The following is a 19,231-nucleotide window of genomic DNA, read 5'->3' as shown; positions in this document are numbered from 1 at the left end:
AGTGTCACAGACATATTCAGGTCAGCTTAGACTGAATCTACCAGGTGGATTTTTCCAGGGATGCAAATATCAGAAATTTAGGTGTTTCTTTTGACCAGCCAACAGGATAACTCACTCATTCACAGAATTTTAGACCAAGGAGGCACCCTTGAATTCCCCATTACTGAAGAAGGCATCATGCCCATCTTCTTCATCCCTTGAAGTACACCAACAGCAGAAATACTTGCCTTTGGTACTACTCCTAACACATACTGCACCTACAGCAGGCCAAGCGATTTTCTAAGCGTTTTATGTATACCAATTCATTTAATTCTCATGTTGTTGTTGTTGTGCGCCTACGAAATGATTTCAGCTCCTAAGACCCCATGTGACACAGCAGAACTGCCCCGTGGGCTTTTCTAAGTTGTAATTTTTAGGTAAGCAGACTGCCAGGTCTTTCTCTCGTGGAGCCTTTTGGTTAGCAGTCAAATACTTAACCACTGTGTTACCGGGGCTCCTTTTAATTCTCATAACCACCATAACACTTTACAGGTTAGGCATTATTATTTTCATTAAAGAGGCGAGAAAACTGAGACACAACTACAAACATACCGGAGCCCCTTGCTTTTTCGCCATTTCACACAAACACTAATCACCTAGAAATTAGATCTGACGCTGGCTATCTTGGATCCTTTCGAAGAGCTGTTCCTAGGGCGCATCTCTGCGAGTGTTTGTGTGTGGTGCCAGGAGCAGGACAATTTTAAAGGCCGTTGCCGGAAAACAATGTCCTGTATTTGTTCGGGCTGCATCCCCGGGGCGCTCTTCCTGGTGGGCCGCGGGAACCTGGAGGAAACAGACCTAACAGGGCGATCCCGGCCTCAGTCGCCCTCTACAGCGTAGTGGGGCTCCCGCCCCCGGCGGCGACGCAGTCCCGGGGGACCCGCTCCGTAGGGCCGCAGCCCCCGCCCGCGCCACCTGCTTGGCGGCTCCCCGCCCCCCGTCCCGCCCCCGCGCCGCGCCCGCGCCCCTCGCTCCCTCCCTCCGGCGTGACGGGAGAGCCGGCGCCGGCTACCGGGGCAGCAAGCGCAGCAGAACTGTCAGCGGGCGCACCGGCTGAGGACGAGCGAGCGGCGAGCCGAACGCGCAGCTCTTGCGGCCCCGGAGCCGAGCTGCCGCCCCACCCCGGGAAGGCTGCCTTCCTGCCGCCGGTCGCCCTCAGCGGGACCGAGATGCTGCTCCCTGCGCAGGGGCCGGCGCGGCGGACGGGCCGGGGGCGGCCGGCCGGGGCTCCCCGCCGTGGGCGCTCGCAGCCCTGGAGCCCCGCTTGGATTTGCTGCTGGGCGCTCGCCGGCTGCCAAGCGGCCTGGGCTAGGGACCTGCCTTCCTCCTCCAGCCTCCCACTTCCTCCTTGCCAGGAGGTGAGCAGCATCTGGTCCTTCACCTGGAGTTTGCGGATGGGGGGTGGGTATTGGTGAGGAGTGGTGCCTATTTTCCTTTGCCATCACCTTTTCTCTTCTTTGGAAGACAGGGGCTTTCGTTTATTTCAAGGGGTGAAGTTGCCCGCGCCCGGTGGCGCGGCAGCGGAGTATGTGTGGTTTTGCAGTCCTTTGGGTAATGCTTTTTTGTTCCCGCTCGTTTGTTTTGGGGGCTCCGAAGGACTTTGTGTTGCCCTCTGTGGAGTGCCAGGCTTGAGGACCTGGGGCTGAGGGAGAGATTTCAGGAAGGGGAGGAGACAAGGGCTATCCCCGCCAGAGAATTTGGAGAACCGTTTCATCACAGTTTGTCCAGAGACTCAGATATTGACACAGGGGTGTTTCCCGCTTCCCCCCACCCCAGATTCCTCCTCCCTTTCTCCACTCCCTGGTCTGAACAAAAACCCCTTCTTCCTACTGCCCTGCACTCAGCTTCCTGATAAGGCCCTGGGGATTTGCTAAACCAGTGCGTGCCATTTGGCATCCCTCTGGCAAATATGGCTATGAATTAGGAGGGAAAAAAAGAGTATGTATTTAGGGAAGAGGCGGGTTGATGATCTAAAAAATTAGCAACGACAGAGTGAATATGCTGCTTTTGGGAGGTGCTTCATCACCTGGCTGAAGCGTTGCGGCTGTGTATTTTATAGCTTGAGGTTATTGTTGATTTATAGCCAGGAAGGATATGGGTGATGAGATTTTCTCCTGTTTCTAGGGGGAACTGGACTTAGTGTGCCAAAAATTTACAGGGTGTATCTTTCCCTTTAGTGTTCCAGAAAGTGCATCCTCTTAATGAAAATCAATGAGGGGAAGGAAGCAACATTTCTGACCTACTTTGAGTGATTATGTTGGAGGAGATGTGAAGAACGGATAACTGTTTTTAGGAAGATTGCTGTGAGTCAGGGTGATGGGTCATTTTAATTTATGTAGCAAAAATAGATTAACTAATTGCTCCTCTGAGAAGAAAGGCAAGGCCCTGTTCCTTTGTGTATGTCCCTGTGACTTTTGAGCTTCACTAGATTGGAATTACAGAGTATCTGGGTTCTAGACATTTTCCATGCATTTTCGTCTTCCTTTCCTACAGTAGGAAACCCTGGTGGTGTAGTGGTTAAGTCCTGCGGCCGCTAACCAAAGGGTTGGCAGTTCAAATCCGCCAGGCGCTCCTTGGAAACTCTATGGGGCAGTTCTACTCTGTCCTATAAGGTCGCTATGAGTTGGAATCAACTCGATGGCACTGGATTTGGTTTTTTTGGTTCCTTTTTTTTTTTTTTTACAGTAAGGGAACCAGAGCAAAGGTATGTGTGCGAACACACAGCAGTGTTGTATTTGGGGGAAATCAGCAGTGTTGTATTTGGGGGAAATCAGGGCAGGATCTCAACAAACAGCTGTGTTTAATTTCAGAGCTTGTTAGTATAATTAGTTGTTTAACCTGTGTTTTCCACCTTTATCATTTGGGATAATCCATTCTTCCAGGTTTCCACAGAAAGATGCTTCTTGGACATCCACAGACTGAACAGCTGTGATGGGACAATTTTTAAACGCCTTCCTCCCAAGCCCTCCAGCCCAAATATGCACAGTGTATTTCTGAAGTGAAAAGTCTTAAGCTTACTGTGACGATAATTCTTAGTAATGAAGGATCTACTCACTGAATGGCTGAATGGAATGAGTGGAAGGGCCGGCAGTGGTGGGGGTGATGCTTTTGGTCACTACAATGAGACATCCTTTAGAGGGATACGTGTCCTGCACATGTACACTTAGAAAGAACAAAGAGTCCGAAACCTAAGACAGAAACATCAAAAGGAGAGACAGGGAGAAAACAGAAGGTTCAGAAAGGCTGTGTTCAACTAATCCCAGCTCCTTGTTGTACTGGCTTTGGAAATTGCACGTGAATCAGTCCCTTGAGGCCCCAAGTTTTTCCTTATAAAAATGGGCATAAATAAAACATAAAGGAAGATGGTACTTTGCCTGCCTATGGCTAGTTGTGTTTTCAAAAATGGTGCTGCATGGATCATTATATTCTCCTGATGAATGACAAACAGTTGTAAGACAATTGATTGGGAGTTAGAGGTTCCTTTGGAAACTGGAGAGGCAAAGTAGTCTCCCAGGAGCTGAATCTGCTGCTTGATGTCTGGTCTAAACAGTTGAGGTAATTTATAGACTTGATCATTCTCTCTCTCTCTGACATTGTTTTTGAGGAGAAAGCTGGAAGGGCAGATTTTTTTCAGGCTTTGAGGGTAAGGGTCTCCTTGCCTTGGGGGTGAGAAGGGGCGTCCTCTTGAACTCATCCGTTTCGTTAGAGATAATAGCTGTGGTAATGTGGAACACATTTCTGTGAGCAAAGACACAGTTTACATAACTATTCTGTGTCCACTCCTGCCAGTTTATCCCTTTTTACCCTTTTTCAGTAATGGGAAGTGAATGCTGTATACAAGGTACAGTACCAGGTGATGGGGAGGGGAGTGAGAGCAGTTAAACTGAAGGGGTCTCAGCTAACTCTTAATAATGAGAGAATGTTGAAGAAAAGTATGAGAAAATGAAACCTGTAGGTAATTCTAAACATTACTTTCCCCAGTAGTTAAAATCTCACCCTAATATATCAGAGTTTTTATAAAAGGAGTCGTGTTTAAGTTTCATAGACTCATTTTCCCTGCATGGTTTTAGGGGAAAGCAAAAAGGAAAAGGAAGAGAGGCACAGAAAGGTGGCCTAGGAGTAATCTAGTTAGGATTGCTCGAGTTCAGAAAAAAGGCCCTTCAAAAGGCAAACTGGGTTATAAGTAAAAATTTTACTTAGATTTTTGCAGGGGATAGGACTCTGGGGTGAAACTCACACAATACAGCTTCCTTGGTCAAAGTCATTGGATTACGGGATTGAAAAAAGGAGAAAAATGCTTTGGAATGCTCAGCTGGTGATCTCGTCAGCACAAGCAATAGTTTGGGAGGTCAGAAATAAAAGTAAAGCCAGTGTGTCAACAGATAGACAAGGCTGATTTACACAAATATGATTTTTTTTTTTTTTTGTAAATAGTGTTTAAAGAAAAAATGAGGACTAGACATCAGAAAGCACAGAATTAAATATTCCTCAGGCTTTTATACGGGGAATTTATAAAGAGTAAATGTTTGCTGTGTTTTTTTTGGCATCTGTTTTTACTTGTAAAATGCTAGTATCAAAAACTAACCTACGTATCTTTATTGTGAGGATAAGATTAAGATAAGCTAAAGGAAAAAAGCTATTTAAGTGTGAAAATTGATTATTGCTGGAGTATTAGGCCTAGATACTGATATTCATGGTGTCTGTAGTGAGACCTCAGAGGTTTATAGGACAGGATTGCCCAAGAATTGGAATAGAAGTTTTTGCTCATTCAGTAGTAGGACTAAATGGGGCTGCCAGAGGAAAAAAGATAAAGGCCAACAAATGATTCAGACTTGGAGCAAGGTTTTAGAAGGTAGAGTACATGAGAGCAAAAAAAAAAAAAAGAACTGAATGGATTTTGTATGTATTATTTAAATTTTGTAAATTAGATCACAAGATAGCTTAATTCTTAGTTCCAAACACACTGCTGTGGAGTCAATTCTGATTCAAAGTGACCCTATAGGGTAGAGTAGAACTGCCCCATAGAGTTTCCAAGGCTGTAATCTTTACTGAAGTAGACTGCCAGATCTTTCTCCCTCGGAGTAGCTGGTGGGTTCGAACTGCCAACCTTTTTTGGTTAACAGCTGTGTGCTTAACCGCAGTGCTACCAGGGCTCCTTAATTCTTAGTTCACTGGTCCAAAATCCTATGTAATTTGATTCTACTGACCTCTCCGAATCTTTATTGAATGATGACTTTTTTTTTTTTTTTGGCAACAGTTTTTACTTCACTAACATTTATTGGTCTTATACTATGTGTTAGGTAAAATTTCAGATGGTATGAAATTATAAATAAAAAGATAAATTTTAGTTGGGTAAGGGTGAGAGATATTTAAACAAACATTTGCATTTAATTAAATTGGTGCCACAAGAGAAGAAAGGGAGTAAGGAACAGTAAAATCTCCTGGGAGAATAAGAAAAGTGTCGATAGAGGAAGTGAGTGAGCCTTGAAAGATGAGTAGGAATTTGCCAAACAGACAATGGTCCAGTTATAATTGTGGACTAAGGTGGAAATGGGGAGACATTTCAGGTATAGACTGTGGCTTGAAAAAAATCGCACACACACAACAGTGTTGTATTATAATTTGTGATAACTAGAGTACAGCATACAATGAGGAGCTTCATGAGAGATGAACTTGAGAGGCAGGCAGGAGCAGCCCGATTATAGGGAATCTCATGCCATGCCAAGAAGCTGATCTTAATTTGGTAGGTGATGGGGAGCAATAGAAGGATTTAAATAACAGGAGTTATAAATATGCTTTAGTCTGGCAACAATTTGGTGGCTACATTAGGGAGGTTAGGAATAGAAAAAGATGAGACCAGTTAGGAGGCTATTGTAATAGACTAGATGAAGGATGACAGCCTCAACTAAGGAGTAGCTATGAAGATGGAAACAAGGGCATGATGTTTGAAGATATAATTGATGGTAAATTGATGGGGGGTGGTGAGGGAATGAAAGGTTCTGGTTTGATTAGAAGTTAGAGCCTCTAACCTCCATGAGGGGGAATGTGAGAAAGAAAAGATAACAAGGTTGGTTCTGGAGAGGTTGACTTAATTATGGAGAGGTTGACTTGGAGTAGAGTTGTTCAGTAGGCAGTTAAGTATCAGGCCCTGTTACTCAGTGGCATGGTCTGGAGTAGTGTTGAGATTTGGCAATCAGTAGAATGAAATTTCTGAAATGGATGAGATCATCCAGGGAATAAGAATGAAAAAGGTCAAAGATAGAACTTGGGTTTTACTAACATGAAAAGGGGGCAGAAGTTGAGGAATCCTTGGAGATATATAAGCAATGATTAGTATGGGAGAAATGCTATAGTATGGAGGTATGAGAAAAGGGAGAAAAGCCTTTGACGAAGAAAGGGGTGGCTGTAGTGTAAGTTGCCCAGAGAAATAAATAATAAGATGAGGACTGCTAAGAGAAGATTAGATTTGGTGGTTAGGTCACTGGTGATCAGTGCCAAAGTGGTTTCTGTGGAATAGTGGGGATGGGTTGAGTACTAATTGGGAGATGAGGCAGGAGTGATGAGAGTAGAATTTTGTTATATAGTCTTCCTAAATTTGGTAAGTTATTGGGTCTTCCAAGCTCTAATAAATCAAGAGACTTGTAAATAGACATGTCTTCTGCTTCAGATTTTAAAGAGAAAGTTGAGAAATATCCTTTGTGCAGGAAGTCGTAACCTTTGAAGTAGAGAAGGCAGAGAAGCCAAAGTTCTACCATCACCCAGAAAGTTGGGACTCAGTCTCAGATTTCAAGCAGTTGACATAATTTATCTTGCCTGTTACGCCTGTGGAGGTGAATTTTTCATTTCAAGTTCTTATGCTCAGAACCATTTCTCATGTTTTAGGCAAATGTGAGCAAGTATTCACACCATCAATATTTACAATGTAAAAATAAGGGTTGACAGATCTGTGAAGTATCATATTTTAGCATAAGGAATAGAAATAGCAGAACACAATATACAGTGGCACATTTTCTTTTCAGAGTGTATTCTTCAGCAGTGTCTTGGATCTTAAAAACTCGTATGGTCAGAAAATACCAATCAAATTTTGGTTGCCTTTTTCTTCCCCCTGAAAAGACCAGGGATAATTCTATTCCTTTTCTCATTTCTTAATTTAAATTATGTATTATATTTCAATATTTGATACATGTTTACTGTGCATTTATGTACCAGGTACTGGCAATTAAATACTTAAAAAAAAATGGTCCTTGCTCTCATGGAAGTTCAGTGGGGGCAGATTCAAAATGAGACCACACATCATAAATTACATTTTAGATAAGTACTATGGGAAAAATTCAGCATGGAGAAGACGTTTAGCCTAAAGCCAAAAAGATGAGTAGGACTTTGGTGAAGGGTGTGGCTGGTGGTAATAGAACATTTCAGGCCCAGGAAGCCAATTCTTGTATCCTTCCTTAACCTCTCCTGTACTACTAAAGACAAAGGATCTTTTCTCTTCTTTGAATTTCTAGTTGCAGTCTATTGTTTACCCTCTCTCTGGCAAGTGTATGCCCTCCTACAAATGTTTCATATACGTGGAGCCTCCCTGTATGGTTGGGTGTACAAGGGCATCTAGTTGAGGGGGCAAGAGCCAGAATCCCTCTGGTACTCAGTATGCCCATGGGTCTGTATCCATTCCCTTACTTCTTTAAATTGGGATGTTCTAGTACTGAATCCTTGGCTCTCCTATCTTTTGTACATCTTCATACTTTTGGTGATACCATTTAATCCCTTGGCTTCAAAAACCATCTGCATATGGACAGCTCCCAAATTTACATCTGCTGGACCCTGGTGGCGTAGTGGTTAAGAGCTACGGCTGCTAACCAAAAGGTTAGCAGTTTGAATCCACCAGGCACTCCTTGGAAACCCTATGGGGCAGTGCCACTCTGTCCTGTATGGTCACCATGATTCGGAATCAACTCGATGGCAGTGATTTTGGTTTTGGTGCCCCTGGGTTTCCCACAAGCATAGAATCTACTTCATTTAGATAGCTACCTGAAACCTGACTTTTGCTCCAAACCTACCCTTTTTTGTAGTCTTTCCCATTTAATTTAATGGCAGCCCCATCCTTCCAGTTGCTCAGGCCTAAAACTGTGGTTGTTGTTATTGTTAGGTGCCGTTAAGTCCATTCCACCTCACAGCGACCCCATGTACAACAGAACGAAACACTGCTGAGACCTGTGCTATCCTTACAGTCGTTATGTTGAGCCCGTTGTTGCAGCCATTGTGTCAGTCCATCTTGCTGAAGGTCTTCCTCTTTTTCTCTGACCCCCTACTTTACCAAGCATGATGTCCTTCTCCAGAGACTGATCCCTCCTGATAACATGTCTGAAATATGTGAGATGAAGTCTTGCCATCCTTGCTTCTAAGGAGTATTCTGGCTGTATTCTTCCAGACAGATTTGTTCATTCGTTTAGCGGTCCATGGTATATTCAATATTCTTGGCCAACACCATAATTCAAAGGTGTCAGTTCTTCCATCTTCCTTATTCACTGTCCAGCTTTCACATGCATATGAGGCAATTGAAAACACCTGAGGCGCACTCAGGCGCACCTTAGTCTCTAAGGTGAGATCTTTGCTTTTTAACAGTTTGAGGAGGTCTTTTGTAGCAGATATGCCCAATGCAATGCGTCATTTGATTTCTTGACTGCTGCTTCCATGGGTGTTGATTGTGGATCCAAGTAAAGTGAAGTCCTTGACAACTTCAATGTTTTCTCCATTTATTATGATATTGCTTATTGGTCCAGTTGTGAGGATTTTTGTTTTCTTTATGTTGAGGTGTACTCCCTACGGAAGTCTGTAGTCTTTGATCTTCAAGTCCTATTCACTTTCAGCAAGAAAGGTTGTGTTATCTTCATAACGCAGGTTGTTAATCAGTCTTCGTTCAATCCTGATGCCCCATTCTTCTTCATGTAGTCCAACTTCTCAGATTATTTGCTCAGCATACAGATTGAATAAGTATAGTGAAAGAATATGACCCTGACGCACACGTTTCCTGACTTTAAACCATGCGGTATTTCCTTGTTCTATTTGAACAACTGCCTCTTGATCTATGTATGTGCTTCTCATGAGCACAATTAAGTGTTCTGGAATTCTCCTTCTTCACAAGGTTATCCATAATTTTCTGTGATCCACACAGTCAAATACCTTTGCATAGCCAATAAAAAACAGGTAAACATCTTCCTGGTATTCTCTGCTTTCAGCCAGGATCCATCTGACATCAGCAATGATATCCCTAGTTCCATGTCTTCTTTTGAATCCAGCTTGAATTTCTGGCAGTTCCCTGTCAATGTATTGCTGCAGCTGCCTTTGAATTATCTTCAGCAAAATTTTACTTGTGTGTGATATTAATGAGGTTGTTTGATAATTTCTGCATTCTATTGGATCACCTTTTTTGGAATAGGCATAAATATGGATCTCTTCCAGCCATTTGGCCAGGTAGCTGTCTTCCAGATTTCTTGGCATAGACAAATGGAGTCTCCACTAATTCTTCTTTTACTTCCACATCCAATCTATTAGCAAACCCTCTTTTTGCTCTGTCAAAATAGCTGGAGTCAGAACTGTTCGTCACTCTATCTGCGCCACTCAAGGACATGCCACCATTCTATCTTGTTGGATTATTGCTATAGCTTCCCATCTTGATCTCTTTTAGTTTGATCTTAGAAGGTTCAAATTAGTAGATCAGTTAGAGAGGTCATATTTAAAACATAAGGTAAAAAATGTTATTTTTCTGCTTAAAACCCTTCTAAAGGCCTTACTAGAATGAAACTAAAATCTATGATGGTAGCCCACAGGGCTCAATATGATCTGGCCCCCATTAAGCTTCTGATAATACTTCTTACCACTCTTCTAATTTTGTATTCTGCTTCAGCTGCCCTGGTCTCCTTGTTCTTTGTAGAATATGTTATGTAAGCTCCTTCCTTAGGCTCTCTGCATGACCCTTCTCTCTTCCTGGAACATTTCTTCCCTCGGGTACTTGTGTGACTTTCTTCCTCTTGTCCTTCAACTTTCTACCCAACTTTCATCTTTTCAGCAATGCTTTCCCTGATCACCTACTTAAAATGGCAGCTCCCTCTTCTTTATCCCCATTTCATGCTTTTATTTTTTTCAACAGTACTTTCCATAATCTGTCATAATATATATCTTAATTATTTACTTAGTATGACTCCAATATATTGTAAGCTCTGTAAAGACAAGATTTATCCTTTTTTATTTTTTCTAAACTATGTCCTTAGCATCTCAAACAGCACCTGATGCATTGTCTGAACTTCTAATTATTTCCTTAAGATAGACTACTTGCACCAGAAATCTTAGGTTGAAGGAAATGAACCACACCCTGGCTAACATTGAAAATTGTTGTCGATTAAACATTACTAACTTGATGGTGGAAAATGCATCTCTTTGTAATTTACATTTATTTGGTAACTAATGATGGTCGATATTTCTCATGTCTACAGCTTTTTGCATTTTACCTTTTGTGCATTTTCTGTTCAGGTGTTTTTATTTATTTTTTAGGGTAAATTTGTTATGTATATGTGCTCTCAATATAGGAAGGATAACATATCAAATATGTTGAAAATATATTTCCCTAGGTTTTTTTTTTTCTGGTTACATTTTTTGGGCTAATATTCTGTTCAGAGAAAGCAGTGATTTGTTTAGACCAAAAAATGTAAATGGAATTTCTTTCTTTCTTAACCAAAAGGAACTAAATTTTAATTAAAAAACAAACAAACAAACTTATGTTTGGTACAGAGTACCTTATTAAAGATCTACAGTATATGAAGTCTATTCATGTGTTTTGCTGAGAAAAATATTGAAGTAACTGCAAACTGACCCAAGAATTCTTGGGCTTGGGTTAACATTTTTTGTTTTAAGTGTGTGGTTCTGAAATTTCAGGACCATGCTGCTTCATTCACTGTTACTTCTTTTTCAGTGGCCATTCATATATTTATTTGTTCATCTAGCATTTAATGAGTTTCTATCATGTATTTCTCACATAGAAAAATGAATATATAAATCCATGATTATAGTACAGATGGGTTAAGTGTTGTGATAGAGACAGTCACAGGGTTGTCTAGAAACACAAGGGGCAACTAAATCAGACTGTGGGGTCCTGGCCTCAGGGGAAGTGATGTTTGAGCTGAATCTGGAAGGTTTCTAGAAGTGCTGTATAGGATGCATAAACCAAAAAAACCAAACCCAGTGCTGTTGAGTCAATTCTGACTCATAGTGACCCTATAGGACAGTGTAGACTGCCCCATAGAGTTTCCAAGGAGCACCTGGTGGATTCGAACTGCCGACCCATTGGTTAGCAGCCGTAGCACTTAACCATTACGCCACCAGCGTTTCCATAGGATGCATAGGAGCCAACATATCACAGTCAAAGAAAAGAGCATGTGCAACAGCACAGTTGAAATAATATGAAATAATGTAAAATGAAATAACCGTTTGAAGGGCTAGAGTGAAGCTTTGTGTGGGAGTAGTAGATAACTAGATTGTCAGGAAGGTGGAGACTCAGGATCTTGTGAGGAAACCTATGGGAGTCATTGACATCAGATTAGAAGGATGATTCTGTCTGTGAGAGGAGGATGATAAAAGGTGGATCATTTTGGAGGCAGGAGGATCAGATAGGAGACTTGCCTTTCCCACAGGGAGAAAAAAAAAAAAAAAAAAAAGCCAGAGCTAAGCATATAGTAGTGAGATTGGAGGGAGAGGGAACTGATGTTTGTTTAAAGATATATTATTTTCAGGAATTGGAGACTGAAGTAGAGGTAGCAGTCTATTAGGACTTCTAGGATTTTAGCCTTGGGCTATTGGGATACTGCCTTTTCCTTGAGATGGAGAATTTAGGAGTAGCAGGAGGCTAGGAGAGAGGGTGAGTTCAGCACTGGGCATCCTGAATTTAAAGTGCCCAAGGGACATCCAAGCAGTGCTGTCCTGGGGACAGTTGGATATATAGGAGTGAATCCGAAAGACAGTTTGACAGTCATGAGCATGGAAGTGCTAGTTGAAGCCATTGGTGTTGATGAGGGCACTGAGGTTCTGAGCACATACCAAGAGCAGTGGGCTGAGGGGAGTGCTTAGGGAAACGCCAGCATTTAGGAAGCAAGCAGAGCAAGAACCATTTGAGAATGAAACTGAGAAGGCACACCAAGCAGAGAGCGGAACCGCAGAGGCTGGCTGCAGGCTGGTGGGGTTAGGAGACTGGTAAATGCTGAGTATGGCATAGACATAGTGATTCTTTTTTATTTATTTGTTGTTGAAAACATATACAGCTAAACATACACCAATTCAACAATTTCTACGTGTATAATTCAGAGACATTTATTACATCTTCAAGTTGTGCAACCATTCTCACCCTCCTTTTCTGAATTGTTCCTTCGCATGAACATAAACTCACTGCCCCCTAAGCATCTTGTCTAATCTTTTTATTTGCTGTTGTCAGTTTGATCCCATATAGGTAGTTCTTTAAAAGAGCATGATGCTCAAGGCAGACGTTCTTTACTAATTAAACTAACTTATTTATTTATTTATTTTTTTATTGTTTGGCTTAATGAAGACTTCAGGGGATATTTTTGATTTAAGGTTTAAAGATTATCTCAGGGCAATAGTTTTAGGGATTCATCTAGCCTCAATGCCTCCAGATGGTCTGGATTCCATGAGAATTTGAAACTCTGTTCCTCATTTTTTCCTACTTTTGATCAAGGATTCTTATACAGATCTTAGATCAAAATGTTCAGTAATGGTAGCTGGGCACCATCCAGTTTTGGTCTCAATGGCAAAGAAGACATTTGTTCATGGAGGCAATTAGCTGCTCACTCCATTTCCTCCTCTGATTTCTGACTCTCCTTCCTCTGTTGCTCTAGGTGAATAGAGAACAATTATTATACCTTGGATGGCAGTTTGCAAGCTTTTAAGACTCCAGGCACTACACAACGATCTAGGAGGTAGAACAGAAGTGCTAAAAACAGCATTAGGCCAATTGTCTGGGATGTCTCATGAAACCAAGACATGGTGATTCTTAAGGTTCAGCAAGACATTTGAATTGTCATCATGTCTTGGTGTTTAATATCCTGAAATTGAGCGCTGAAAGAATCAATCATTTGGAATGTAAGTTTATGCAAACTTGGGCATATCAATAATGCATACAAGGATATAACTTGAACCAAATATGATGGTATAGTTAGTCAGATTCTTGGATATTTGAACAAAGGTACTCAGGTTGGACTTGCTAGGTGGTGTAAATGGTACTAGACCACTAACTGAAAAGCTGGCAGTCTAGACCCACCCAGAGGTACCTCAGACGTAAGGCCTGGTGATCTGCTTCCAGAAGTCACAGCCTTGAAAAGCTTATGGAGTGCCGTTCTACTGTGTATACGTAGGGTCACCCTGAGTTGGAATCACTTGGTGGCAACTAACAACAACAACATCCTAAGGTTATTAATTTAAGGAATAGACGTTAAAGTAGGGAAAGGTCTCCCATGTAAGACTTTTGAGTTGAGTATCTAGTCTGTCTTGTTACTATTTTACTATCACTGTTTAACCAATGCCTTGACTTTAAGAATTCTTCCCTGGGTGTTGTAAATAGTTAATACACTTGGCTGCTAACTGAAAGGTTGAAGGCTCAAATCCGTCCAGAGGCACTGCAGAAGAAAGGCCTGGCGATCTACCATATTTTCAAGCAAATAACGTCTTCTATGTTTATTTGCCAACCACGCCCTCCCCCCTCCACGAGGTAATTTCATAAGCGCCCCTGCCAATTTGTTTTTTTTGCATATTGCTGTAAAAAAAAAAGTGGGGTAGCGTGCTTACAAAAATACCTGGCAGGGGCAGGGTGCGGTTGACAAATGGTTGACAAACATAGAAGGTATGCATTGTTTGCATAAAAATACGGTACTTCCAAAAAATCAGGCATTGTAAACCCTATGGAACACAGTTCTATTCCAACACACATGGGATCAGCATGAGTTGGAATCGGATGGCAACCTGGCTTTGGCTTTAGGGTTTATCCAAGTTTTGTGAAGTCAGAAAGCTGGGAAAAATGCCTAATGAGTTGGGAAGAAGCAGAACTGGGATTAAAATTGATTTTGAAAGGCTAGAATAATAGAGAAACACACAATTAGTTTAAATGTAGACTGTTCTTTTTGGTTCTGAAAATGAAATGTTCAGGCATAGATGGGGAGATCTTGCATCTATGTTTGAAGCCACAAATGTCATGCGGGTGCTAAAAGCAATGGTAGGGATCTTAGATCTTATTAATACAGGCACAGTGCTTGGCTCCTGAAAGGTAGGCATTTCATTTAGGTCAGTAATTCAATTTAGGTGCTGTGTTTGACATAGGGAGATGGCTTGAGGTACAGTTAGGAAGATGAATCATTTGGAAATTATGTCACATGAAGACCGATTGGAGGAATTGGGATTTTTAGCTTGGAGAAGATTTAAGGGCGACATGATATTGAGCTTCAAAATATTAAGTGCAGTCATGTATAAGAGGAGTTAGATATATACTCATTTAGCGGACAGGATTGGGATTAGCATGGAGTAGACAAAGGAAGGCAAAAATTTATCTAAGAAGGTGTTTTGTATCTGTAGAACCATGAGCTGCTTTTTTGTTCTCTGAAACTTAAAGGGCTTCTGCTTTGGGTGGACTACTGGTGTGGGTTGCATCTATAGGACCAATGAATTCCTGTTAACGGCAGGCACTGTGCCTGTATTATAACAGTATGTTTAAGGGGTGGTTCAGTGACTGTTCTGGTGGCGAAGTGGTTAAGAGTTTGGCTGTTAGCCAAAACCCTGTGGGTCAGTTCTACTTTGTCCTATAGGGTTGCTATGAGTCAGAATCCACTCAAAGGCAGTGGGATTGTTTTTTGTTTTGTTTTCAATGACTGCTCAAGGCTGTATACATTCCTAGTATAATATAGTTCAAATCATAGTACTGGATATACTTAACTGTGAACACGAAGAACTAATTAGTGAGTACTCCAAATACGTTGTTTATGAAGTTCAGCAGTAGTCTTACATGTAAATGTAAGAATTAAAGGACTCTTGGCATTCTGGGAGGTAATTTAGTTTTCTGCTTCCCTCAGGATTTAGTGCTATACAAATCTTGAGTTTTTTAAGAGCTCGTCATTAAAGTTAGTCAGTTTGATATGCCTGTTCGAACTACTTACTTCCACTTGCCTTCCTGACTGCGTGTAGGTCATTTAAGGATCAATTAATGAACGTATGGTAGCATACTGGTTAAAGTGCTATGGCTGCTAACCAAGCGGTTGGCAGATCGAATCCATCAGGTGCTGCTTGGAAACTATGGGGCAGTTCTACTCTGTCCTGTAGGGTCGCTATAAGTTGGAATCGACTCGATGGGCAGTGGTTGGCTGGTCGGCTATGCCTCTCACAGTATAGTTGAGAAAGGTGGATCCCTAACTACTTATTCAGATGCTAAAACGAGGACTTTGTGTAGTTGGTAGTAATGACCATTTGTATATTCTCTGGATAATGAGAGCTGACTTTGTGTTCAATTAGAAAGACAAGTATATTTGTTAGTAATTGAAATTATATTTTTATAAGTCATATATATATATTTTTGTAGGACATGATGGGGATTTGGTTAATGGCATATTTGTATTTAAAGCAAGGTAAGAATTCTTTTAGAATAGTAGTACTGCAAATTTTGGGGACATATACATCCCCCCCAATGTAATTAAAAAATACATATTTAAAAGTCTCCAGGGAAGACAGAACATATTATTTAGTATGAACTATTTTTTTTGATTGTGAGACTGGCTGAAGACTCTCATCTAATTTCCTCTCAGAGTCCATCTTCTGTAGCATTAAGTAATGACCTTGACAGAACAAGGAGAATGAATGTGACTTGCTTCATAGTAGTACATTGTGCATTCTCTATAATGGACACCAATAGAGGCGGGCCAATCCTTAACCTGACCTTTCTTTTCACTGTAACTTTTAATGACCTTCCTCTTAAAACGAGACTCTTTACCTTTATTTCCTCAATTCTCTGCACTCTTGTCTGGCTTTTCTCCCAATCCTTTTCCTAATCTCTTGTTATGGCTAGTAATCATCTCCTGATGACCAGTGGTTTCTTAATCATCCTACTCCAGCTTTCTGCCCCACTTGACCCTCTTTCCAGGCTGCTCCTCTGTTGCTTTCTGAGACACTTAAGTCTCTCAATGTTATATTCCTGTTTCTTTTGCTGACTCTCCTGCTCCCTCTTTTAAAATGTTGTTTATCCCAGGTTTTTGCTTTTGGTCTTCTTTACTTTGCATTTCATGTGTTTTGTCTGAGTGGTCTTATCTATATTTTCTTTTATTCTTATTTTTATGTACATAGAAATAATACATACTCATAATGAACAACTTGAGTAATTTGAACAAGCCAAAATGCTGAAAATCACCTGCAATCCTACCTATCCAATCATTGGAAACATTTTTCATACAGCTGCTCATCTTACCTAAAACCTTCATTTAAATGACTCCTAAGTCCAACTTCCAGTGCTGCTTTTTCCACCTAGGTCTGAAAGCACATTTACAATTCATTAAAAGGCACATCGAGTAGGACGTGCTGGACTTCTTCAAATTAACCACAGGAGCAGGAGGTAGGTTTGCTGATGTAAAAGGAACACTTGCTGAATTGGACCTCCAGTGAACTGCCTCGTGGAAAAGAAAATACAGTGAGTTAGAGAAACAGCTTCTTCATACTTTTTCTGAACGCAGTGCAGGCTTTTCTTAGACTCCTCATTTAGTCTCATGCCTAAAATAGTAGAACAAGTAAGCTAGTAGGTGGAAACTTTCTTTACCTTCAGAAGAAGAGATACATCAAAGTGCCTTCCCTGGGGAAACCTCTAAAAAGCACTTGAAATATATATAAGATCTCCCTGGTATTATCAGGATGTCAGTATAGCCTTGTTCTAAATAAAGGCAAGGTCTCATCCCATAGTATATCACCCTTGTTACAGAGATAAATTAAGTGGTTTATGATAAGAACTTTTTTTTTGTTACACCAAGAAGAGTACTGTAACAATTGGCTCATATTTGTATGTCCAGGTATGTGACCCAAGGAAATGTTCCCAGCAAATTCTTGGCCATCCTTTTCTCTCTGAAGAGTTGCTTCTTTCCCAGCATCCATTTTTAGTTGAATTGTAGGTCATTAGGATGTATCCTCATAAAAGTTTTGTGACTGAAAATGGATTTTATTTGAAAACTGTTAAAGTGCAGGTCATAGCTAATGATTATAGTTGTCAGCACATGAACCGGTTAGCTCTAAGTTTTTAGTGCAGCAAGGGAGAAATGTCAATGTAATTGTGGTATAGAAAATATTTTTGTTGGCTTATGGTCTTAAGAACACACTGCTTAAAATGAACAAGTCATTTCTGGTGAAAATCAGTGTTAAATGGGATCCTTATCTGGATATTTTTCTAGTTACTTTGTGGTTTAGAAACCTAACCTTCACTAGTGCCTTACAATTGTGGCTGAATCTTTCGGAAAGAGCCTTGACTTTTTAACTGCTTATGTAGTTGTCAGGTGCTGTCATGTTGGTTCTGGCTTGTGGCCTAATGGCTAGTGCGTCTGACTTCAGATCAGAAGATCGTGGTTGCTGAAAAACTTCATATAGTTTGTTTCAATTTTAAAATGTTTTCATATTTTTAAACTTTAATATAAAAAGAAAACTCTAAAGAAAAACTTTCATCTTCTCTAGTGTTTTTTTAGTGTAAAATAGCAGCCAAAATGTATATTTTTTTCTCCACACATTAAGTTTGGCAGTAGTTCAAATACTAACCATATTAAAGGAGACAGTTTATTGCAATGGATTCTTGTCCTGGCCCCACAGTCTGCCTCATCTATGACCAGGGCTCAGTGAAAGTGGAATTTGCTATTTCCCTGTATTCATGAAATCACAACCCTTCGAGCTTCCCTGCTTTACTTCCTCACGTATGGAGACTTTGGAAAAGCATTTTTCTCTTGGTGCTTTCTCAGTGACTTCACTGATGGAAATACAAAGAGCATATGGAAGCAGATATACGTGTAGGTCTTAATTGTATGTTTTGGTAGACTGGTTTATTCAAGCAACTACAACAGGGGAACATGTTTGTTTAAGGTTTTTCTTTGTGCCAGCTGCTGCTTCCTCTTTTTCCTAGCCTGGCCTGCCAGAAATGTATACCTTTATTTCTGCTCTATTACACAGAAATTTCCAGTGCCTTTTTTTTCTCTTCAGTGAATTAATTAGCTCCTTGAAAAATATATCAATATGAATTTAACAGACATGGGTTAGAAGTGTTGAGGATTTGTTATGATTTTGCTCAAAATTAATGAATTTTACTTAAAACTAAATATTTTTAATTTATTAAAATTATGTAGAGGTTTAATGTTTCTTAAACATTATATACATAATCAGTGTCTTTTATAACTTAAAAAGCACATAATCTATTTAGAACAAAAGCTTTATTTTTTTTGCTCTTTTTTGAGAGGGTGGGAATGAATTGATAGTAAGGTAATGTTTCATTGAATACATGTCTACCAGAATGTGGCAGAATGAGTATTGGCCTGGGAGAGATCCTGTTACAGGACTGTTCTTGTTAATTAGCTGTGACCTTGAATGACTTTGCTTTCACTAAGATTGAGTATTTTCATCTGGAAAAGAGATTGGTTTAGATAACCCATAAGGTCCTTCTCCAACTTGAAATTTTATGAACCTTTATTTCTTCTACTTTTATTTTGTTATAGAAACAGAGATTGTGTCTCTGCTTCTTGCTGGCTATCTTTATACTTTTTACTGAACGGGAATATTTTGTGTCCAGTATGGTCACACTGGGCAGAGAGATATAACTGGATAGTTTTTACAGGATGAATACTATCTACAAATCATCAACAAGAAGGCTTGGTGAGCCTGGCCTATTGCCATTTTTATTTGCTTCATCCCCCACCCTCCTTGCAGTTTTGCATACTGGTTCTGTATTTCATATAGTCTTCTAAGTCAGTTGAGGCTGGTATGAGAAACTTAATATTCCTCAAGGCAAGGAATATTAAAGAGTATTTTGGAGCCTTAGAAAGTCTAACATTCTATACTTCTCCCCTGGGTTATAGGATGACCTAGAATAAGGAGGACTCATAATGTTGGTAGTAAATTACATCCCTGACCATTTTCC

General features: G+C 40.6%; 1 protein-coding gene across 1 annotated transcript in view; it reads left to right on the top strand.

Annotated features, from left to right (window-relative positions):
- Window positions 1-1,208: 1,208 nt before the first annotated feature.
- The window catches only part of ELAPOR2 (endosome-lysosome associated apoptosis and autophagy regulator family member 2), a 185,676-nt gene continuing 167,653 nt past the window's right edge, over window positions 1,209-19,231 (top strand). The window contains exon 1 of the mRNA XM_064289935.1: window positions 1,209-1,397. Within this exon, the coding sequence (XP_064146005.1) occupies window positions 1,209-1,397 (189 nt within the window). The remainder of the gene's footprint in view (window positions 1,398-19,231) is intronic.

The sequence above is a fragment of the Loxodonta africana genome, chromosome 8 (assembly GCF_030014295.1).
Source record: "Loxodonta africana isolate mLoxAfr1 chromosome 8, mLoxAfr1.hap2, whole genome shotgun sequence".
Classification (NCBI taxonomy): domain Eukaryota; kingdom Metazoa; phylum Chordata; class Mammalia; order Proboscidea; family Elephantidae; genus Loxodonta; species Loxodonta africana.
The sequence above is the reverse complement of the archived record's forward strand: the minus strand, read 5'-3'. Positions and strand labels throughout refer to the sequence as shown.